At 44.0% G+C, this 25,522-nt stretch overlaps 1 protein-coding gene across 1 annotated transcript; it reads right to left on the bottom strand.

Annotated features, from left to right (window-relative positions):
• Nucleotides 1-194: 194 nt before the first annotated feature.
• On the bottom strand, nucleotides 195-25,441 carry NDUFB5 (NADH:ubiquinone oxidoreductase subunit B5). The gene is made up of 6 exons (XM_082249004.1): nucleotides 25,273-25,441; nucleotides 19,396-19,481; nucleotides 16,536-16,602; nucleotides 12,644-12,705; nucleotides 9,408-9,514; nucleotides 195-445 (listed from the first exon to the last, which is right to left on the bottom strand). The coding sequence occupies exons 1-6, from the start codon at nucleotides 25,388-25,390 to the stop codon at nucleotides 325-327; spliced, it is 561 nt and encodes a 186-aa protein (XP_082105130.1). The 5' UTR covers nucleotides 25,391-25,441; the 3' UTR covers nucleotides 195-324.
• Nucleotides 25,442-25,522: the final 81 nt, after the last annotated feature.

The raw sequence follows: 25,522 nt of genomic DNA, 5'->3' as shown, positions 1-25,522 counted from the left end.
ATCAATATCATCTTAATATATTAACAAAATATACACACTTGTTTCTGGCTGCAACAAAGAGTTTTGTGTTCCCCTGAAGGTTGTTGCCCAAAGGCGAACGTCTTACTAATTCTCATGAAGTTTTACAATCTTCTTTTCCATTTTAGTTACATCACCTAATTTTCTTTCTATTAAATAATGTTCACAGGATCCAGTTTTCCAAGTAAATAAGTCATTTTATTGGGTACAAACTTGAAGGTTGTGAATATTTCTGAAACCAACTGACATATATATAATAATCTATTGTGATAAATGATTTACAGGAGTCCTAAGTGAGTGGATTCATTACAGATCAGGGGTGGATTTAGGATCATAATCAATGAGGTTTTTATCCAGTGTTTCATAATGATACCATGGACCATCTCCCTTCTGTCTCATTGAGGCACGGGCAACATCTTCATACAACCTAAAGCAAAAGAGACCAAAAAGTTATATCAAATCATACAAAATAAAAACAAGGTGCTTGGGACACTTTTTAAGAAATTCTAGCATTTTCATGTATTATGCCAGGTACAAAAAATATTACATTGGAATATTGAATATTTACCAATGACAGCCAATAGGTGGCAAGCTTTATACAAGAGCAACAACTTTCCCAACTTATTCTACAGCTGTTATGTGAAACAGATCTGAAGAGCAGGGAGATCAAATTGCAAAGACTGCAGTGTGAGTCACAGAGGAAGATTGTGCCCGTGCCCCCTCCCTCTCTTCTAGTATCAAGGTTAGCGCATGTCTTGGTTTAAAAGGGGTGCTTACAAGTATACAGATATTGTTGGATTTCTGGATAGAAAGTCCAGTACATTTTAAAAACTACTGTGAAAGTGTGAAGTGCAGTAACCTAGAACATATGTCACTGAAGTAAAACCAGACAAAGATGCAATCTTACTGGTTCATCTGGGTATAACACTTTCTTCCTTTAGCTATTTTAATGAATAAGCCAACATAGTGCAAATCTAGGTTTCTTTTTGTGCATGGAGTTTATACTGCGATTGAGGTACTATGGAAAGGCCATGTTAAAGTAAGTTCATCTCTTTCACAAAAAATAAAAAATGTAAAAAAGGTAAACCAATATCCTATACCCACCCCCGTCCCTGCTGAACTTACCTCCTTGGGCGATTTGTGGTCACTGCCCACATAGCCGGGGCAGTGGCTTGGGGATTTAAAAGCCCAGCTCTTCTTCCCCTTCTTTCCTAAGGGACTTCCAGGATGAATCACAGCAATTCCAATTGGTCACATGCTTGCATGTACCCACTTTGACCATTCAGAATTGCTCTGAACCATCCTGGAAGCCCTAAGAAGTAAAGGGGGAGAGGGGGGGGGGGGGAAGCAGGGCATTAAAATCTCTGGACCCATGCACTTGCTGCATGGGACAGATAATTACCCACAGTATGGCTCCATTCACAGATATGCAAATCAGATGGGTTTCGAACTGCATCCGACTCGCATAACATGCAAACCAACAGCCTTCTCATACATGTGCGGGGGGAGCCACGGTGTGGTTCTAAAAAGAGTCCTGTGCATTTCAGTCCAGTTCAGGTGCAATTTCTGGTAAAAAAATTTGCACCTGAACCAGTGAACAGAATCGCATCGGACTTCCGTGCTGAAACCGCAGCCGCATATATGTGGACCCAGCCTAAGATGTAAGTGCAGTGGGGACTGGGGATGGGGTGTAAATTTACGTTTTTAAATTTATTTGAACTTACACCTTAAAAGAAACAACTGGGTGCTCTAAAGCCCTTCTTATGTTTTGGCTGTGGGCCTATTAATTTAGCTATACGTTTTTCATTGCCTGTGGGAACCGTTTGGGGATGACCTCTTCCTGTTCCAACATGACTGCGCACCAGTGCACAAAGCAAGGTCCACACAGACATGGATAAGCGAGTTTGTGGTGGAGGAACTTGACTGGCCTGCTAAGAGTCCTGACCTCAACCCAACAACACCTTTGGGATCAATTAAGAGTGCAGACTGCGAGCCAGGCCTTCTCGACCAACATCAGTGCCTGACCTCACAAATGCACTTCTGGAAGAATGGTCAAACATTCCCATAGACACACTTCTAATCTTGTGGGCAGCCTTCCCAGAGGAGTTGAAGCCGTTATAGCTGCAAAGGGTGGGCCAACTCAATATTGAACACTACGGACTAAGACCGGGATGCCATTAAAGTTCATGTGCGTGTAAAGGCTGGTGTCCCAATGCTTTTGACAACATAGTGTATATATTCTAACCTTGCCACTAATTTCAGCTAGGCTGCCCTGCAGAGGTCAATAGGAGCGTGATGTGGGAGAGAAAGATGGGATAGGGTCCTGGCAACTGTACCATTGGCCTTAGTATCTGGTGCCCAAAAGCGCACACACAATGTCCGGCCTGTCAATGCACGTAATGAATTCACGTGCACCCGGCCCGCTGCCGCTAAATGTCCGGCCCGTTAGTGCATGTAATGAATTCACATGCACCCGGACAGTGGATATTTTAAGAGCAGAGTGGAGATTTTAAGAGCAGAGCGGAGCAGGAAGCTGAATGAGAACAAAGTTTCTTGTATTTTGTTGATTATTATCATACAGCGGGATAGAGATCAGGGCACTGCTATAAAGTGAAAACCATCTTAATGTGCAGAAAGACAGTTTTTACTTTATAATGGCAGCATCAGTGGCCGGGAGTCACAAGGAAAAGGTCCGGAGACATGCTGAGCACCCTCAGAATCTTGATCAGTGAGAGCCTCCTCCACACCACTGCACCATTTTAATCTGGTCTAGATACAGCTTACATCACCATCATTCTTTTACATCTTTCTCAGTATGAACTCTGTGAACTTTTAAACTGATCATATCCAAGAACAGAGATATTTGCCAGTTCCAGTCTTATCTTCAAGCCTTTAGCAGATACTCCTGGGTTCTTCTTTATCTCATTAAGATTCTGTGTTGTGCCTTGGGAGTTCTCGCCTGGGCGCCCCCTTCTAGGAAAAGTAACCCCAGTACCATCTCAATTTATAGACAATTTGTCGAGTGATGAATGCCTAAACACTTTGGCATTCCTTTGTATCCCTTTCCAGCCTTTTGCAGATAAGCTACTCTTGATCATATGTCTTCAGAGAGCTCTTTTTGGGAGCCATGGTTCACATCAGCTGATGCTTCTAATGAACAGCCATCTTAAAAAAGTTTGAAGGTCTTATTAATCAAAGCAGCTCTAAACCATACCTCCAAACTCATTTCATTAACTGGACTCCAAGTGTGCAAAATAGCGACTCCAAATATCTTTCATTGACAAAATTAATCTATGGGTTCACTTACGTTTTCCTCCAGCACAGTGAATGTTCAATGGTTGTGTTCAATAAGGACACAAGAAATTAGAATTGTTTATGTGTTATCAGCTGAAGCACGTTATGTTTTTCTATTGTCATGACTTCGATGAGGATCAATTCACTTTTTTGGCAAATTACTGCAGAAAAACCAGAGTTAGACTTACCGGTAACTCTGTTTCTAGGAGTCGTCCAGGACAGCACAGGAGATATAGGCTCCACCTCCGGAGACAGGAAACACAAAGGATCAGGTAAATAAAGGGGCGGACACCCACCATCTTCCCCAGTCTTTATCCGAGAACTCCCCGGACATGGCATCTGTAACAAGACAAAAAAACACTCGCCCATGGTTAAAAACAGCATTATAGGGAGGGAATCCCTGCTGTCCTGGACGACTCCTAGAAACAGAGTTACCGGTAAGTCTAACTCTGGTTTTTCTCCAGTCGTCTGTCCAGGACAGCACAGGAGAGATCAACGAGAACTTACCAGATTAGGGTGGGACTACCGCCTGGAGGACCTTCCTTCCAAACGCTTGATCTTGCGCAGAGAGAAGGTCCAGTCTGTAGTGCTTGATGAATGTCGAGAAGCTAGACCAGGTGGCTGCTTTGCAAATTTGCTCTGGTGTCGCCCCAGCCCGCTCCGCCCAAGAAGCAGATAATGCCCTCGTGGAGTGGGCTAACAGAGAAAAAGGGCATTCCTTATCTAAACTTCTATAAGCTTCTACTATCGCCTGTTTAATCCACCTGGCTATAGTATTCTTTGAAGCCTGCTGCCCCTTATTTTTCCCTGAATGCACTACAAATAAAGCATTGGATTTTCTAAAGCTCTTAGACCATTCTAGATAGCTTAACACACAAGCCCTGACATCTAAAAGATGAAACTCTGCTTCCTTTGGATTGGAAGGGGAGGAACAGAAGGATGGTAACACCATTTATTGGGCCCTGTGGAACCTGGAAGCCACTTTAGGTAGGAATCCTGGATCTGTACGTACGACCAACCTGTCTTCAAAAACTTGAAGAAAAGGTTCCCTAACTGAAAGCGCCTGAAGCTCACTAATGCGCCTGGCTGTAGAAATTGCTACCAGAAAGGCTGTCTTAAGGGTGATATATTTTAACGACAGGTCTGCGTCCTGCGAAAGTTTTATCCAACCCTGTAGTACTATTGACAAGTCCCATTTAGGAAGAACCTTAAATGGAACTGGTCTAATTCTGGATAGTCCCTTGAAGAACCTCACCACCAAAGGTTCTAAAGCCAGGGATCTTTCCAGAAACACTGACAATGCCGCTACTTGCACTTTTAAAGTGCTAACGGCCAGTCCCTTGTCTGCACCTTCCTGCAGAAATTCAAGAATGGCTGGAATACCGACCTCCCTGTTATCGGTTTTTAGCCAAGAACAAAAAAATTTCCAATACTTAAAATAAATTGCCTGGGTGACCTTCTTTCTACTAGAAAGAATTGTGCAGATCACCTTATCTGAAAGTCCTTTTGACTTCAAAAGACTTTCTTCAGATACCAGGCTGCCAACTTCATTCTCTGAATCTTTGGCAGTTGTATCGGCTCCTGAGATAGCAGGTCTTCCCTCTCTGGTAACATGAGGGGGGGACCCACTGCTAGACGCCTCAGGGATGAAAACCAAGGCCTGTTTGGCCAAAACGGGGCTATCAGGATTAAGGTGGTATCCTCCTTGATGAACTTCCTTAACACGAGAGGAATCAATTTGAGCGGGGGAAAAGCATAACTCAGCTGAGACGTCCATTCCTGAGCTAAGGCATCCAGCCCTATGGCTCCTCCGCCTTTCTCTTGGGAAAAGTACCTTGGTACTTGGTTGTTCGTCCTGCTGGCGAACAGATCTATGTCTGGAACGCCCCATCTCTGGGTCACCAACTGGAAGACTTCCCTGTTTAGGGACCACTCTGCTTCCGATACCTGATGGCGACTTAGAAAGTCGGCCATCTCGTTGTCCACACCCCTTAGGTGGACTGCGGAAATAGAGCTCAGGTTTACTTCTGCCCAGGAAAAAAGGTTCGCCGTCAGCTGCATCAGGGACGGGCACCGAGTCCCTCCCTGTTTGTTGACGTAAGCGACCGCCACCACGTTGTCCGATAGGACCTGTACATGGTGTCCGTTCAGGTCCTTGGAGAACACTCTTAGGGCTTCCCAGATTGCCCGTAGTTCTCTCCAATTGGCCGATTCCCGAGATTCCCTTCTGGACCATGCTCCCTGTGCCATCCTCGTTCCCCAATGGGCTCCCCAGCCCCAGGTACTGGCGTCCGTAGTTATTCGGACGGACACTGGGAAGGACCACTGAAGGCCCCCCCAGAGGTTTTCTTCTTTTCTCCACCACCAGAGCGATTGCTTGGCTTTTGGAGATAAACGGATGGTCTTGTCCAGGGATTGTTGTCTCCCGTCCCAAACTCTCAGGATGTTGGCTTGGAGACACCGAAAGTGGGCCCTTGCCCAAGGAACAGCTGGGATTGTTGCTGCGAGGAACCCTAGGCCTGACATAGCTGTCCTGATGGACAGTGCCATGTTGGATTGCAGGGCGGCTGCTGTCGCCTTTACCTTTTCCCCCTTTTCTAGAGTGAGAAAAACTTTCTGCTCTATTGAATTTATCCTGTACCCCAGATAGCACAATTCTTGCGTTGGGATCAGATTGGATTTCTCCTTGTTGATTAACCAACCCAGGTCCTCCAAGAACCGGGTGGCCACCCGCAAGTCCTCCTGTAACTGGGGAAAGGAATGGGCAAAAAATAAAAGGTCGTCCAGATACGGAATGACCGAGATTCCCCTTAGTCTTAAGGGAGCCAGTGCTTCTGCCAGGACTTTGGTGAAAATCCTGGGAGAAGAACTTAGTCCGAATGGCAGGGCTCTGAACTGCAGATGGCGAACAGCACTCCCCCATCTTATCGCTATTCTTAAAAGTTTTTGAGACTTCTTGTGAATAGGGATATGAAGATAGGCATCCCTTAGATCTAGGGAGGCCATAAAGCAATTTGGGGGGAGCATGGCTTTTACCGTAAAGATGGTTTCCATCCGGAACTTCTTGTAGGTCACCCATCTGTTCAGAGGTTTCAGGTTCAGGATTAGCCGAAAACTCCCTGACGGCTTTTTCACCACAAAGACGTGCGAATAGAAACCCATGTTTGTTTCTTCTTGGGGCACTGGGACAAGGACTCTCTGGTCCACAAGGTCGCCAATCTGCGACAACAGTGCCGACGCCTTTAGGGGATCTTTGGGAGGGGAGGTCAGAACTGTTCTCGCGGGTGGAACACCCTGGAACTGAATCTGATAACCTTCCTTGATAATCCTCAATATGAACCTGTTTTGGGTCACGCTTTCCCACTGTGGGAGGAATTGACCCAACCTTCCCCCCACCGGGACCCGGTCATTGGGGTTTAGAGGTTTTTTTAGGAGAGGAAAAGAGAATGCCCTTCTTTTGTTGTCCTCTCCCCCACTGTTTTTTAGTGGCTGGCATTTTGGAAGTTTGCCCTTGTGGTCTTTGGGGACGAAAAAAACGTCGCTCTGGAGCTTTCTTGGGCTTTGACGGAAAAGCTTTCTTCCTGTCAGCTGTTCGGTCCAGGACCTTCTCTAGGTCTGGGCCGAATAAGAGGTCCCCTTCAAAGGGGATACCACAAAGCTTCGTCTTGGACGCTAAGTCCCCTGACCATGACTTCAACCACAAGGCCCTACGTGAAGAGTTCACCAGGGCTGCAGTTCTGGCGGACAACTTGACCGATTCTGCCGAAGCATCTGCCATATACCCGGCCGCTTTTAACAGCATAGGAAGGGAATCCAGAATTTCTTTACGGGAAGTCCCTCCTTCCAGATGAGCTTTAAGTTGGTCCAGCCAAACCTCCAGATTTCTGGCCACCACTGTTGTGGCCATAGCTGGTTTTAGGTTAGCCATAACTGCCTCCCATGACCTTTTAAGGAGAATCTCTATTCTCTTATCCATAGGCTCTTTAAGGACACCCATATCCTCAAAGGCCAGGTCTGTAGATTTGGCGCATTGTGAGAAGGCCGCATCCAGCTTGGGAACCTTGTTCCAAATACAAGAGGGGTCCTCCTTAAAGGGAAACCTCCTCTTTAAGCTCTTTGGGAAAAACAGCTTCTTTTCAGGCTCCACCCACTCCTTTTTAATGGAGTCCGACAAAGTTTCATGTACCGGAAATACCCTAGACTGAGCTTCTTTCAGGGTTTGGTACATTTTGTCATGTAGGGACAGAGAGACCTGCTCTTCCTTAATTTCTAAGGTCTCATAAATCACTCCTAGTAAAGCATCCACTTCCTCCAGTGATAACTTATACCTAGGCGATTTAGTCCCTAACTCAAGGACCTCCCTGGAAGAAGCTGCCTCACTAAGCTCTTCAAGGGAATCTGAGTCCTCTGCCTCTGTTTCTACACCCTCCTCTGGGGCTGAAACTAGGGGGGCTTCTGCTGGCTGTTTGGGGGTCTCTATGCTAGACAGCATAGATTTAATCGCTTTCATCTCCTTTTGGACTCCTGCGATTAAATCCTTGCATGCCCCTGTTGACTCCTTATAGACCAATTTGTCTATACAGGGTTTACAAAGGGGTTTACTCCAGCCCTCCTTAAACTTAGCAGCACAGGACGGGCATCTTTTCTTCCCCGAAGGTTTCTCTGTGTCTTTGGGCTGAGCCTGAAGACGAGAAGAGGGAAAAAACAAGGAGATGGTGAGACCCTAACAGAAAAAAACAAGGAGGGGGGATAAACTACAATAGCCACCCCCTCCCCCTGCCAGAGAAGCTAAGCCAGAGTTCCTAGGCTCATTAGCCCGGACTCAGCTTTGAGGGGGGGGGGGAGAGTAAAACCAACAGGGGAATCACAGCATTCTGAGGGCCCCTGTACTCACCCCCCCCCTCTCCCAGCCTAGTAGGTAGCCTACCCCTGTGACACCTACCTGGGCTGGGATGGCGCCACCACCGCTGGGTCCTGCAGTCTCCATGAGAGAGGCCTCTTCCTCCTGTAACATCCCGCCGCTGCGTTCTTGCACAGGGAAGCCTCGCCGACCTGTAGCGGTTTCAGCAGTTTAAATAAACCGCCATGGTTCCGGCGTCATCACCACTGTGAGAGCCGGAACCGGAAGTGATGCGCCGGAAGCCCCGCCCTCCTCCTATGCGCTCCAAAGGCCGGAACTCAAGGCCTGCGCATGCGTCCCCCTGCCCGAATGCGGAAGTCCTCGGTACGGCGACCGGACTCCCCCTCGTAGCAGGTACTGGACATAGCCCTCCCCGGGCTCCAGGAGGAGATGCGCCGGACACGGCCTCGTCGACCACCGGGGGCCCCCCATCGCTGACCTCCTTCCAGGACAGGTACAGCAGAGCTCCACACCTGCCTCCTCCTCCGGGGAGGAAACACAAAAGACTGGGGAAGATGGTGGGTGTCCGCCCCTTTATTCACCTGATCCTTTGTGTTTCCTGTCTCCGGAGGTGGAGCCTATATCTCCTGTGCTGTCCTGGACAGACGACTGGAGAAAAGCAGTTAATGCCAAGGGGTTCACTTAGTTTTTCTTGCCACTGTGTGTAGCTCATTTATTTTACTAAGACAAGAATATTAATTTTTTTTGAATGTGGAAAACAAAGCAGTCACAGGTACATTGAGCCCCGGTTCACACTTGTGCGAGTGCGGGGTTCGCATGTAATGTCGGAGCGCACTGCTCTGACATTACATGCGATCAGCTGTGCGGTGCGAGTTTAGCCATACAGTTTGTATGGCTAAATGTGCACCGCAGCCGCACCAAACACGCACAGGGACCCTTTTTGGAAGCCGCATCAGGATCGGATCGCACAGCGGTTCACACTTGTGCGATCCGATCCTGTGCGAACTGCAAGATCGCACTGCGATATGCGATCAAACTGGGGGTGTCGTTAAGATTACATTGACACCCCCAGCGTATCGCATATGGCAGTGTGAACTGCCGGGGGTGCGTGTGTGATCCGGGAACAGGCTGCGGATTCGCAGCCTTCCCGCATCGCATAAGTGTGAACCGGGGCTAAAAATATATTTGTAGAAGAGTTTTCAAATAACTTGTACAGGATTAGTTATTTGTTTACCTGAGCTGACGTTTCTCGTTTTCATTGTAGAGTATTGTCATTCCTCTCTCATAAGACTCATCAATAGGATGAAACAAATTGCGGGATAGCCAACGAGTGATTGGGTGCTGAAATGATTAAAATTAAAAATTCATAAACTATGAAGAAACTTAAAGTAAAACGGTCGCCTTGTAAAACAACCAATTCAAGCTAAAATAGAAATCTTTGTATAGACATAAAAACATTATAAATACCCTTTTCCCTTTTTTTTTTTTAAAGAGTGATCACATTCTCTCTGTTCTCCGCTGCTTAAGAGCTGGGGAGGAGAAACAGCAGCACTGAGCTTCCCAGTGAATGGCTGTGCAGCAGGGGTGTGTCAGGACAAGTCCGATCAATGGAGGAGAGCACAGTTCCCAGCATAGCTAGAGAACTGACCATGGCGTACACTCTTGCCTAGTGTGGTTAGTTTTTAATAGAAAAGCAGAGGGACTGGCAGGATCACCAGGTATTTCACACAAAGGAAACAATACAAAAAGAACAGGATACTTTTTCATACAAGTACATGGTGCAGCAGATGCATACCAGGAATATGAAATGTTGGGGTAAGGGTCCTTTCTTATGGTCCGCTGTGCGGTGCAGACCGTTCTCTGCTCAGTGGGGATCGATCCACTGATCCCCGCTGAGCAGGCAGATGACAGCTCCGTCTCCGTTCTGTGTGCGGAGAGGGATGTGCCAGAGCCCTGCTGCTCTCTATGGGGAATCGGATGAGAGCGGACCGCCTGTCTGTTCTCATCCGATCTCCTGGACGGATGGAAAATGGGGTTTCCATCCATCCGGATTTCACGGACAGGATCGGATGCGGATGGTAGCGGACATGTCACCGCTGACATTCGCTGCCCCATAGGGATGCATGGACGATCCAATCAGATCCGCCTGAAAAAACTGACAGGCGGATCTGATCAGATCGTTCGTGTGAAAGGACCCTAACGCACGCTTTAGGGCCCAGCTCCAGGAAAAAAATTAAAGGTCCTCCCTTGCAGTGGGGCTGTGTCCACACTGCAAGGGTTAATGGCTTATTTAGTCTAGGCGATGGTAAAAGCACTTTTACACTTCTGATCCTGCACTGTCCTTGCAAACAGCGCTCCCCCATGCTCCGGCAGTGCACTTTTTCCTCAGTCTTCATGTCCAATGCAGGGTTTGGGTCCCTACATCAGTCTCGAGGATGCCAAAGGGCATCCAACCGCTGCAGTGCAAGAGGCTGCGGGGACTGGTTTAGTAGCAAGGAGGTGTCTGTGGGAGCAGGTGAGTGAAATGGCTTTACCCAGTCCCCTGGACAGAACCCTTGCAATGCGCTGCAAGGAAGGACCTTTACTTTTTCCGGAAAACTCTGAATAAGAGGAAACTAATGAGAATTACCATAGATTATATTTTAATTGCTAACATTTCTTTTTTTCTGATTGGATTGAAGTCCCCTTTACATAAGTACTATTTAGGCACCCCTTTGGTGGTCTTTTCTCTGTGGTGCACCAGTCTCGTGCACCTTGATTGTGAGTGTATTTCCTTTGTTTTTTTAATAAATATACTGCATATAATTAAATGGAAAGTGCTAGAATGGTTTCTATATTTTTTTCTCCTGACCTTTTCTGTGAAAGATCTGGAGATGTGCATTCTTCATTTGGTCTAAAGATTTTTTTTATTCAATCCAATTCACTGGGAATTTTCCCTTACAGAGACAAACGCATATGACCTATTGGTTATAGATCAAGGTATAAGGCGAGCGGTTAATAGTGGTGGCATTTGGTACAGTGTGTGAAGCACAGAAGAATTCTTTAGAATATTAAGATTTTTTTGGAATTATAAACAAGGATACTTTGCACAGGATATTTTTACACATTTTTTAAATTTATGGTGTGTGAACGTATTTTTTTTTTTTTACACATGTAGAATTTTATGTGCACTTTATACATGATTATATACTGTTTGGTGAGTAGCACACTAGTGCGGCAGCACAGTTTCTCAACAATTTATGATTTTGTATGTATTAAAGTATGATCACTTAATAGTGGCGTGCACTCGGAATAACTAATAGTGTACAAAAAAAAAAAAAAAAAAAAAGACCACAACCACACACAAGATTTTTGTTGACACCTTGTTTGAAGTGAACACAGCTTCTCCTCATTTTCAAGGCTAATGGGCCATACACACTATACAATTTTCTTTAGATTTTTTCCTTCAGACTTACTAAAACCATATAATATGGAGGTCAAACCTAAACACTTTCAATTTGTATGCAATCAGGCAGGCCCTTGCACTACATAGAAAAGGTAAATCTAAAGGAAATCTGACAACAAAAGTTCTATAGGGTGTATCCAGCTTTATGCCCCGTACACGTTCCGATAATCGTACGACAAAACTCGCTTTCGACCTGATCACACGATAATCTGATCTTTAGTACACAGCTTTCGACAGCCGATCACGACAGTTCATCCAACAAAATCCGAAGGGACAAACAGGAAAACTTCCGTCGTACGACAGCCTTGCGAACGACAATCGTTTCATCAGTACACTATGCGTCCGCTAAAAATCGATCGACAAAGACCGCGCATGCTCAGAAACACTAAAATAGCACGGAAAAAGCCTGGCTGCCATTGTTTTTGTTTTGCACCATCTGATACGTAGCTAAGCAACCAGGAAGCTTTTCCAGAATCGTACGACAAAAATTATGCGGTTTGTACGCATTGTTGAATTCGATGTTAGTATCATGCAACAAAATGCGAACGATAAGTCGTCTGATTATCTGAACGTGTGTACGGGGCATTAGGCTGGCAATTACACATTTTTTTATTTTGTTCAGTCACATAAATGAGGTGGTTGAAAGAAAATCCTCCACCGGGACATTGTATTCTCACAGTGGCACCCAATACAGTGGCTCCAGCCACTGATCATCCGAGAATTTCCTTGATATGTCCCTTCAACAGCTGGTGAGGCCACAAAGTGATCAACATTTTCCCAATTGAGCAGGAATTTGGATCAGTGTATGGTCAGCTTAAGCAAACATTCAACTTGCAAAGAGAATATCAAAAAAGCTGCAAACTGCTCCAGGTCCTTGCACATACCGGCAGCAGCTTTAAACCTGCAAAAGTGCAAATATTGCCGATTGCGGTCCTAACCTCTATGTGCCTGCACTTTATACCTGCAGTAGTTTTCTAGTTTTTTGCTCTCCACTAAATGCTATACTACTCCCTACTCCAACTTACCTGATAGTACTCCCAATGTTCAGGAACATAGCCTTCTGGAATTTCTGCCAGTTCAGCTGGACCTGGTAAAATAAAAATAGAGACTCAAAAGAAAAGTACAGGACGGGTGAAGATCCCTTACTTCTGCACGTCATAGTACTAGACATTGAACATTCCAACATCTACTAATCACTGCCATTTCAAATATTGCATATTATTGGAGTTCAGCTCTTTAAGTGTAATGGATAAACAGGATCTCAGAAGAAAACTCTGGGCGAGCCTCTCCTTACTGCACCAACACACAGTTGGGTTGATTTACTAAAACTGGATAGCGCACGATCTGGTGCAGCTCTGCATTGTAGCCAGCTTCTAACTTTTAAGCTTTGACAAAAAAAAAAAAAAAACTGGAAACTGATTTCCATGCAGAGCTCCACCAGATTTTGCACCCTCCAGTTTTAGTAAAGCAACCCCACTTCTTGTAATGCTTGTTATTCTCCAGCAATGACATAGCTATCCTCTGTAGTAGGAGGATGGAGCAATAAAACCTCAAACTTTGGTATCTATAAATGGACAAGTTCAGGTTTTGATCAAATTTAAAGACTCACACCCTAACCTACTTAAAGCTAAACCCGCCACCTCCACCCGGGTGCTATTTACCTTTCTCTGAGGGCAACAGACTCTCACTGTGTTCACATCCACTTTCAGAAACCTCAGTGCTGCCCACATATGGAAAGTGACTTCCCATAGACATGGATGAACCGTAGCTGGGCCATTGCAAGAGAGTTCGATTCAAGTCTATTAGAAATTATTGCACAGACAGCAAAGAAAAAAAATTTGCAATGGATTTGCTTATAGATTTTTTTGACTGGGTGACTAAAATAATAGACGGTGGAGGTGCAGTAGACATTGCATATCTAGATTTTAGTAAGGCTTTTGACACTGTCCCACATAGAAGACTTATCAATAAACTGCAGTCATTGAGCATGGACTCCCATATTGTTGAGTGGATTAGGCAGTGGCTGAGTGACAGACAACAGAGGGTTGTAGTCAATGGAGAACATTCAGAACAAGGTCATGTTACCAGTGGGGTACCTCAGGGATCTGTACTGGGACCAATTTTGTTTAATATCTTCATAAGTGATATTGCAAAAGGCCTCGATGGTAAGGTTTGTCTTTTTGCTGATGACACAAAGATATGCAACAGGGTTGATGTTCCTGGAGGGAAACGCCAAATGGAAAAGGATTTAGGAAAACTAGAAGAATGGTCAGAACTCTGGCAACTGAAATTTAATGTGGATAAGTGCAAGATAATGCACCTGGGGCGTAAAAACCCAAGGGCAGAATATAGAATATTTGACACAGTCCTGACCTCAGTATCTGAGGAAAGGGATTTAGGAGTAATTATTTCAGAAGACTTAAAGGTGGGAAGACAATGTAATAGAGCACGAAATGCCAGCAGAATGCTTGGATGTATAGGGAGAGGTATAAGCAGTAGAAAGAGAGAAGTGCTTATGCCGCTGTACAGAACACTGGTGAGACCTCACTTGGAGTATTGTGCGCAGTACTGGAGGCCATATCTCCAGAAGGATATAGATACTCTAGAGAGAGTTCAGAGAAGAGCTACTAAACTAGTACATGGATTGCAGGAAAAAACTTACCAGGAAAGGTTAAAGGACCTTAACATGTATAGCTTGGAAGAAAGAAGAGACAGAGGGGATATGATAGAAACTTTTAAATACATAAAAGGGAATCAACTCGGTAAAGGAGGAGAGCATATTTAAAAGAAGAAAAACTACCACAAGAGGACACAGTTTTAAATTAGAGGGGCAAAGGTTTAAAAGTAATATGAGGAAGTATTACTTTACTGAGAGAGTAGTGGATGCATGGAATAACCTTCCTGCAGAAGTGGTAGCTGCAAATACAGTGAAGGAGTTTAAGCATGCATGGGATAGGCATAAGGCTATCCTTCATATAAGATAGGGCCAGGGACTATTCATAGGATTCAGATATATTGGGCAGACTAGATGGGCCAAATGGTTCTTATCTGCCGACACATTCTATGTTTCTAAAATATAATCATTCTGGGAGGCTGCTGCTGTAGGAGAGAGTCCAGTAGGCATCTAGGTGGGAGGGGGTAGGATTAGCTTTGAGTACGGTAGGAGGGGGGGCAGCTGGTTAGCTGGATCCTTTTTAGTTATACCTGAACTTGTCCGTTAAAAGGAACAAAGCCCCAGCTTTAAACCGGGCATGATGAAGAAAAAAAAAATGTATATGTATATGTGTGTGTATATATATATATATATATATATATATATATATATATATAGTGCCTTGAAAAAGTATTCACCCCCTTGGCATTTTTCGTGTTTTGTCGCCTCACAACTTGGAATTAACAAGGATTGTTTGAGGATTTGCATCATTTAATTTACAGAACATGCCCACAACTTTGAAGATTTTTTTTTTTTGTTTTTTTAATTGTGAATCAAACAACAAATAGGACAAAATAACAGAAAAAGTCAATGTGCATAATTATTCACCCCCCTAAAGTCAATACTTTGTAGAGCCACCTTTAGTGGCAATCACAGCTCCAAGTTGCTTTGGATAAGTCTATGAGCTTGCCACATCTTACCACTGGGTTTTTTGCCCATTCCTCCTTGCAAAACTGCTCCAGCTCCTTCAAGTTGGATGGTTTGCGCTTGTGAACAGCAATCTTTAAGGGCTCTTTCACACGGCCGCTCCGTGTGAAAGCTCCGCTGCGGGACTTTTTTTTTTTTTTCACGGAGCGGACGACATTTGTGTCATCCGCTCCGTATGTCCGCATATCATTCCATTCGTTTGCGGATGATATGCGGACATAATGTAAGTCTATGGGCATTGCGGATGTCAGCGGATGACACCGCTGACATCCGATTTTGCTTCCTTTCCGTTTTTTGAACGGAGGAAAAATAGGGTTCTGTTCCGTTCCAAAAAACGGAACAGAACTGAAAGGAAGAAAATCGGATGTCAGCGGATGGTATTCCGATGACATCCGCAATACCATAGACTTACATTATGTCCGCAAATCATCCGCAAAAAAATAGGATGATTTGCGGACACACGAAGCAGCCGTGTGAAAGAGCCCTAGGTCTAACCACAGATTTTCTCTTGGATTGAAGTCTGGTCTTTGAATAGGCCATTCCAACACATTTACATGTTTCCCCTTAAACCACTTAAGTGTTGCTATGGGCTTCATAACAAAAGAAGTGAATACATATGCACATGCCAAATTTATGTTTTCTATTTCCAAAAAATAGTTTTATGTATATATTTTTCTCATTTCACTTCACCAACTTAGACTATTGTGCTCTGATCCATCACAACCAATTCAGATTAACAAAACATTGAACTTAAGACTGGAATATAAAAAGTCAAGGGCACTGTGTGTGAGATAGAGATATATATATATATATATATATATATATATATATATATATATATATATATATATATATATATATATATATGTATGTATATATATGGTCTTCGTGTAATGCAATTATTTTGCTTCCAAAATTCCATGTTCATACATAATTGAAAACAAGCAACTGTACAGTTTCAAGCATTACAATGCAATTTCATCAAGCTATGTGTGCATCTTTCTCAGTCTCAAGTATTTTTATACACATCCAGGATATATGTAGTGCAGCTCTAGAATATATTAAATTCTATATTATACAGTATAGCCCAGAACAACAAGTGCATAAGACCCTTTAAAAAAAAAAAATATATATATATATATATATATATATATATATATATATATATATATATATAAGTAATACATTATTTGAATATTGTAACACACAAGTTAAAAAAAAAAAAAGAAAAAAAAATCATTAAAAGAAAAAAACCATTAAAAAAAATTGTTACTTACCAACAAAAAAATTGATTAGTGATATACCGATACCTGCAGGTATCACACCAAGCAGTATGTAGAATTTCTATAAAACAAAATGAAGATTTTTATTGTAAGTACAGGACTGAGTATTGGAATTACAAAAGATGGTGACAAAAGCAGCAGGACAGAGATTCCCTGGCTCTCTGGAGCCCAGGTGTCGTAGGGAAATTGAAAGTCGATTATAATCTCAAATCCAGGGTCTTGGCCAACAGGTTACATATCACTGCTGTAGATAAAAAAAAAAGTCTCCTAATAGTTTCACAACTAAGAGTTCAAATAAATGGGCCTTAGCGCAATGAATGTTAACACACCAGGACTCAAATATGTGAAAGTGGACTTAAGGTATAACTGTAAAACTGTCTGCCAATTGGGAAGATTGCCTCTTTCTAATTGTGCTGATCACCAGTAACACCTGGAATTGAACTGAGGGTAAACCCAAAATGAGTTGTCACCAGAACAGGAAGAGGGGGAAATCTTCCAATGGGGACATTTGTCATCTTCTCAATACCTGTTGAACCTACCGGACAGAAAAGGAAGGAAGGAAGGAAAGAAAGAAAACTCAATAACGAGACCCCCCTCTACTCTGCAGCCTCCAAAAAACACTCTAGAGCTAGATCCAGGAATTGTCTCTTTCACAGTGCTTCAATGCGCAATACCTCTTTGGGGTACAGCCCTACTCAGATTGGGACTGGGACATTTTCAATAACTGCAAAAACACACAGGCGGGCGCAAATATCTTGTGCATTACCATAGGCAAGTTTTTTACATCACCCGAGACAAATGGATACTCACAAGTGGATAAAACTGTATGCATAAAACGAATGTACTTCAGTCGAATGTGATGTGCTCGGCATAGGACCAAACCTTATTGGACGGCTTAAGATTTTCAGGGGTCAAACCCCCTTCCTCAGAGCTAATCAAACCTAATGCTCAGTGGCCATTTAAGTTGTCAGGTACAAAGGGTCCACCAAAAATAAATAAAAAAATAAAGGGGGGGCTAGGGAGTAACCGGTTATAAAGGTGGGGTTAATGTGTAACCCAGCAACCACAAGATACCATAAGTACTATATCCATATAGAACCAAAAATGAAAAAAACTTAGAAAATGATAATAAATGGATTACACCCTCTTAAAAAATTAAACTAGTATGGCCAAAAACTATAAAATAAAGTGCACATGGATGACTCCAGTAGCACATCGATGTGTTTTTTTTTTTAGATGGATGTCCATTTGTATGTATACACACATACATATCTCTCATGTAATGTAATATACCCTTCCTCTAAGCCATCAAATAAAAAAAAAAAAAAAAAAAAAGCGACTTTAGTTTACCAGTTTTTGAAAATAAAATCAAGGGACCTGCTACTGACCACACCCTATTCATTGCCACGCTCACAAAATCACACCCATTTTTAACACACCCACAAACAATTGGTGACAGCCTTTTGGAACATAAAAGCAAGCATTCAAGGGCATTCAAGACAAAACTATTTTCAAATAGGGGGCATTAATATTTAAATGCATTGTTGGGAGGCAACATTAAGAAGAAAAAATGCATTTATTCCTCTGCTGTGTGGTACAAGTAATGACTATTATATGGGCGGAAGCTCCCTTTTTTAATACATGCATGTGATCATGCTGACATTATGTCATTTATGTAACCTCCTTTTTTCATGTCCTGCTGGTCTTTATTAGAGGTTTTGTTTTACGAACAAAAAAAAAAATTCCAATAAAAATTTGAAAAAAATAAATAAAAAATGCGGCAAGCAAACACCTGCAGGCTGTAGGTAACACTTTAGAATGTATGACTTGTATAGAGAGAATAAAATAAACCCCAGTGTAGTTGGCACCAATAATAACACTCAGCACAGCTCTAGGCAGACCGAGAAAGTCCTCCCTGGCTGGATCATATGAAATGTCAGAGTCAAGGAGCAGCCTGGGTCTTCCCTCTGCTCTGCATTTACATTGTCGCTTGAGTTAAGGGCCGAGGGGTGGCACCACGGCCACTTGCTTTTACTTTACTCAAATTTGCACAAGCTTCACTCACAGTGCAGCATCTCATGCAAATATGACACTTCATACTGTATATATGTAAACCAATATATGTGTCTCAATAAAAGAATGCAAGCTCTTCCTGCCTCTGCCATACCAGTTATAACAAAGTACATACAATTTATTCCCCAACCCACAAACATTCCTGGTTGGCCTAACAGTACTGATCCTGTCCCTGACACAAGTTTTAGCATCCTTGCTTCTATGCCACTCACCTTGAGTTTTGCCCTCAGTTCTACTTTAAATGTGGTGGCTGCATTAGTTTACTTTTTTTAGTTTCCCCTTTTATCTTTACCTGGTGATCTGGCCTGTAACACTTCACGTCTTAGGGTCTCTCCACTCCACTGGAAGAGCAACAGAGCCACCCTAACAACATTGTCAATCAGGGTAGTATTATATGCACTAGTAGATTTAGATAGACGTAAATAACAAATTAAATTCACCGGTGGGACGGGAGAGTCTGGGAAGGTGGCAGTAACTCCCTCCCGCCTCCTGTGACAGCAATCTAGCTGCCTTTTAGCTGCTAGGATTGCTTTCACACAAAAGTGGTATAACCACTGAAAGTCAAGGGTGCCAATTGGTTAAGCATAATTTAGAGTGAGATAAATGCACTAAAACTATAATTTTCCAAAACCCTAAAAACTTGTAACAAAGAGATTAAGCTGATGGTTCTGATGTTATAAAGAAGGATATACAGATACCAGGGGATAATTGTACTATTCCAATAGGAAATAGCCAAAACTAGAACGCCAATGTCTCACAACTAAACTGAAAGAAGACTTACCAAGTATCTTTTGAATTTCTGGTCATGGTAAAGTGAAGGACCAATGGCAAAGATCCTTTTTCCACCACTGGAAAAACGCACAGGCACTAAAGGAAAAACAAAAGAGAGGAGTCTATAAAGGCTCTCATTTATCCGGGTCATGGTATATCTAGTAGAAGTTAGTCACATCTAACTGGACTTGTTCTGTAATGTTTGTAGCTTCTCCAAGCCACCTCTTCAATTCTAATGATTGTCAGGAAGATACCCCTGCCTGCACCTATATCCACACATGAAGTACAGACACCAAATCCATGAAGTTTTGTGCTGAGAATGCGCTCCCAGCACACTCAATGAACAGTCACAGACAGTTTTTGGTCAAGACTTCTGATTGGGAGCCAATGGGACAGGCTCCTGATTATGTGACCAGTGTGACAGCCAATCACAATGGTCACATGATACAGAAGCTGTGCAGTCTCCTGGACATTAAAATGGTTGTAAACCTTTCCATATACCCAGTGACTGGCCTTAGGTTATACACAGAGATTAAACAAATCCTCCTACATAAGTTGTACATGTTTATCGGCAGTGTTCTCTTCTCTATGCTTTCTTCATATTTCATATCTGGATGTTTACAACCACTTTAAGGGCCCCCGGGAGGTGGCATTATAGGTTTACTACTTCTCAGTGCTTTGTCAACAATTCACACCTTCAGCCATATAAGGTGAAGGATTAACACCTTCCAAATCAATATGGCACTGAATATGTTTTAATTTCTTCTATTAATCAAGCAAGCCTTCACTTTACACCTGTTAAGTGCACTTTTTTTTTTTTTTTTTTTTTTTTAATTTTCCCGTGTCCTTAGCTAAGAGATTTCACCATCCTCCTCCACAAATACGTACTTGCCAAAATCTGACGCCCATGGTCTCCGGAGAGTGTTTACATCCCACATCACAAGTCCCCTGTCTCCTGCCCATCCCTGCGGCTGCACCAGAGGGCGTGGGTGTCAGATCTTGGTAAGGACTCTTCTGGGGAGGTAGGAAGGATCGATTAGCTGAGACCACACAGATGAACAGAATGACAGGGTACTTAGGCTGGTCATACATGGGCCCAATTTCGAAAATCTTATCTAACAATTTTTGTTCGAATTTCGCACCATTAGTGGGCCGCAGCAATGGCCGATTTCCATGCGGTCATCGAATTTGAGTGATCGGGCATGTTGGAAGTTTTTGAAAAACGTACGATTTTCTAGTCAACGATGGGAGAATCGTGTGAGAAATATAATCAAAAAATAAATGTGTAGGATTGCAAGAAAAGAAAATTCCCAGAAAGAAAAGAAGATTCCCAAGCCATGAAAATTCTTTTCTGTAGCAATAGAAGGTGAAATTGAAGGCTTGGTCGGTCAAATTTCAAAATCAATGGTGGCACCATCGAATCACAAAACCTCTGATTTGCGAAAGAATGTTCTTTGGAAATGCGACACATGTATGGCCAGCCTTATTGTTTAACTTCCACTGAATCAGATGTGTCTAATAGAATAGGTGACATCATCCAATGCAGAGACAGGAGGGGGGAATCACAAGGTCACCAGCCTTAGAAGGAAGACGTGTGAATGTGATCCTGGTCAGATATCCCCCTTGCATACAAGTCTGGGAGGACAGATGCAGCTTGCCAGGATGTCACATGTATGTGTCTACAGATCACATGTCAATGTATGGTCCTAGGGTTACATTCAGATGGATGTAAAAACTGATGTTTACTGGAACAAATCTTCCCACATCAAGAGCCAGTTTACATCTGAATGACACAGGAATGCATCTGAATGGGCTGCAAATCACACTAGAACGTGGAGAAATGAATGCACCAAATCCTGTGGTGGTATTGCTGTACCATGCGATTTGGTGGTCACAAACGCACTGCATGTGTGATCTACATTTTGGATGCCATTAACAATACACTGGCACCTGCAGCAGATTGCGAAGGCAGTGCGTTTTCAGGTCAGCGCAGGAAAGACGCACTGAATGCACTTTGACGCACTGCATGCTGGCATGAACCCGCTCTATATAACACCTGCTTATAGGGTCAGTTCACACCCTAGAAGCCCAGGCCCGATTCTTTTCTGCATGCACATTTTTTTACGTGTTTTTGATGCTTTCCAGTGCATCTTCCCTCTTTTCTTCATCGTTAGGGCCAGTTCACACCATAGAAACGCAGTCCACATGCTTTAATGCATGTACATTTTTGATGCAGTCCAATGCATTTCCCCCCTGTTTTCCTAACCTTAAACAAGGACATGTGTTTTTGATGCCTTTTACAGCATTCCAGTGCAGAAAAAAATGCAGCATGTCCTACTTTTTTTCTGTAACTGGAACGCACTGGAACTGACCACACTGGTGTGAACTATGCCATTGAGAGCCATACAACCTACTATCCATGCTGCATGTGGTGTGAACTGGCCCTTAATGAGGACAGTGTGTGTTCCAGTGCGTTTTTGATGCATTTTTATGCATTAAAGTACAGTTCAAGTACAGAAAAAATGCAGCATGTCCTACTTTTTTTTCTGGTACTGCAAGCTCTGGTGTGAACTATGCCATTAAAAACCATATGACCTCCTATCTATGCATTTTAGATGCAGAAAAAAAAGCGCATCTTTAATAATGATTGGACCCTAGGCAAACATTTTCTTGAATCCACTTAACTATTTGTGGCCAGTGCCAGGCTCAAGGCAAAGCTGCCTTGGGCCCCACAACAATGGCTGGGTCCGGGGCAGCTGCCCCTTTTGTCCTGTATTAAAGACGGCCCTGACTGGACTGAATGTGGTGTGAACTAGCCCTCAGATCCATTTTGTAAGTGAGTAAAGTTGTCCTGTTGTTTTTTCTCTTAATATCACAATGCATAGACCAGGGCTAGACAAACCCCAGACGCCAGGTTGCATTGGCAACTAGAGCTAGCGGCCTGGGTTACACTGCAGCAGGTATCTTGTCGCCAGACCTCCCAAGTCTCCTGCGAGGTGCGGGAGTCTCCCTGACACCCGCAGGTGCCGCGCCCACATGTGGGAGACTCCTGCACCTTGCACAAGACTTGGGATGTCTGGCGACAAGAAACCTTCCCCATGTGGGAGACTCCCGCACCTCGCACGAGAATTGGGATGTCTGGTGACAGAACGGGGTCTGTCAGCTGTGACAGAACGGAGCAGATGCTTCCTGTATAGTTCCGGCTCCGTCCTGTCACAGGTGGAGTGATATTAACCACTTGCCGACTGCCGCAAGTACATATATTGCGGCGGTCAGCCCCCCCTGGGCAAAGTGACGTATCAGTACGTCACTCGCCCGCGAGCCAATAGGGGGCAAGCACGGGCCGCCGGAGGCACGCTCCCACCCCCGCTCATTCACTGCCATCCCCGCGCGAGTGACCGGCGGCTCCGATGTCCGCCGGTCACTCGCGATCTCCCGCTGGAGAGAGAGAAAGGCAGGCTGATGTAAACAAAGCCGCCTGTCATTCCCCTGGTGTAACTGCAGAGATCATACTATCCTGCTATGTAGGATCCTTTGTTTTTGTGGTTACATCAAAAGCCACGCCCCTAGGGACACACTTAACCCCTGGATCTCTAATAAAGTTAACCCCTTCCCTGCCAGTGTCATTTTTACAGGAACAGTGCATATTTATAGCACTGATTACTGTAGTAATGTCACTGGTACTCCCAAAAGTGTCAAAAATGTCAGTCAAGGGTCCGATCTGTCCGCCGCAAAGTCGCAGTCCCGCAAAAACAATCGCAGATCACTGCCATTACTAGTTAAAAAAAAACAATAAAAATTACATAAATCTTTCCCGTAGTTAGTAAATGAAGTAACTTTTGCGCAAACCAATCAAAATACGCTTATTGTGATTTTTTTTCACCAAAAATATGTAGCAGAAAACAAATTGGCTTAAAATGTTAAAAAATTTTGATTTTTTAATTTTTTTTGGGGGGGGGGGGGATTTCATATAAAAATGTGAAAAATATTGTTATTTTTTAAAAATTGTCGCTCTTTTTTTGTTTATAGCGCAAAAAGTAAAAATCGCACAGTTGATCAAATACCACCAAAAGAAAGCTCTGTTTGTGAGGGAAAAAGGGACGTCAATTTTATTTGGGTACAGCGTCGCACGACCGTGCAATTGTCCGTTAAAGTCACGCAGTGCTGAATCGCAAAATAGGCCCTGGTCTTTGAGCAGCCAAATCCTCCGGGGCTTAAGTGGTTAAATGCACTCCGCCTGTGAGAGGAGAGATACAGAAAGCTCTGCATGCTTCCTCCAGCGCCGCCCCTCACACTCTCTGCCAGCAATACCCGCTAGCAGTAAGTCATTTGTGCTAGGGGTGCAACTAGCCCCCAGCACATAATTGTAAATATATCAGCATGGTCAGGGTTTCTGACTCCTATGGCCATGACAACTTTAAATCACTGAAGAGGTCATAGTGGTTGGAGTGTTCCTTTAACATCTCTCAGAAGAAGTAAACAAAGTACACACGGGTCGAATTAGGGATGCACCGATCCAATATCGGCGCCGATATGGCCATTTAAGATGGATCGGGGGATCGGTAACATTGACCGATCCACTGGCCGATCCGGTTTTTGCTTGGTAACGGCTCATCCATCCCTTACTAGGTGCAGTAGTAGTATGGGATGGGGGCCGCTACTTCCTGTATAGGTCCGGCTCACAGGCAGAGTGATATCAGATGCACTCCGCCTGTGAATGGAGGAGCCGTACACATGAAACAGCAGCTTTGCTCTGTACTGCAGCCGCTTGCTTTGTGTATAGCTCCAGAACGGTTCGGTATCAGCGTTTTCACAACGCCAGATATCGGTATCGGGTCCAAAAAAGTTGGATTGGTGCATCCCTAGGTCGAATGCTGGGCAGCATTAATTGGTTCATTAAAAACTGCCCGTCATTGGGCTCGTATGTATGGCAACAAAGAAAGGGGCACACCGACCTAGTGCATTACCACTAAAACATTTATTAAAATAGTAAAACATATATATTATACTCACAAAGCAGGTGTGAATATTACACACATAATCAACATGGAATCTCCAAGGTAGCCAAGGCACTGCGCAATGCTGGATGGCATGCAGTGTACCTCATGGAACTGCTAGGCTGACATGTTTCGAGGGCAAACCCCCTTCCTCAGAGCCAAGAAATGGCAGCAGCATTGGAGATTCCATGTTGATGTGTGTAATATTCACACCTGCTTTGTGAGTATAATATATACGTTTTACTATTTTAATAAATGTTTTTGGTGGTAATGCACTAGGTCGGTGCGCCCCTTTCTTTGTTGTGGTATCGGATACCCTTGATCCTGAGGGGGCAGCAAGACCACAAGTCGTACCCATCCAAGTCCGTTGGAAGTATTTCTCTTCCCCCCATTATATTTCACTCGAGCGCAGGAGGATTGTTCTACACTTTGGAGATTCGTGTGTATCTGACAGAAGCCGGCTATTTGGCAAGCGTGAAAAAAAAAAAGCTTTTTTTAGCTGGCTCTTAGATTTCACGCAAACTTGTCAAGCCCTGCCCTAGGCATGTCCTCAGATGCGGGGTTTTTGGTCACACACCGGTTTGAAGATCCCCTGTAAAAACAATGCAGCTACATTCAGATGTGTAAATAAAAGAGGTTGTAAATGTGTTATTTCCCATCCATGTGAATGACCCTAGCAGTGTCTGCCATTCATGTGCCCATCATCATTGCCCTAGGAGTGCCCCTGCAGGGACTGTCATAGGGTACAATGATCTCTAGGTAAATGGACCTTTCTGCTCCTGCCAGTGTACTTCTCATCAGGTCACCCCTCCATGGTGCCCGCATACAATGTCACCTGTCCCCAGGCAGAGGTCACAAGGACACCAGGCCCAGCCAGGCCACCCTCTTACCCGCTGCAGCCGGCGCTCCTCTCCCCAGCAGCCCGTCAGTCCGGAGCGCCCAGCGCTGAGCACATTGCAGCCGGCTGATCATCGCCCCCGCCGACCGGAGGACACTCATCCCCGCCATGATCACCTAGGACAGGCGCGGGGGATTGTGGGGCCTGGGGTGAGCCTGTCTATGACGCTGCCGGCGACACGTCTAGTACTGGCAAGTCTGCCCTTACTGGCTAATTCATAGAGCAATGAAAGTATGGAGAAA

Source organism: Pelophylax lessonae (genome assembly GCF_965119305.1).
Source record: "Pelophylax lessonae genome assembly, chromosome: 3".
NCBI lineage: Eukaryota > Metazoa > Chordata > Amphibia > Anura > Ranidae > Pelophylax > Pelophylax lessonae.
This window is presented reverse-complemented; position numbering and strand designations above follow the sequence as displayed.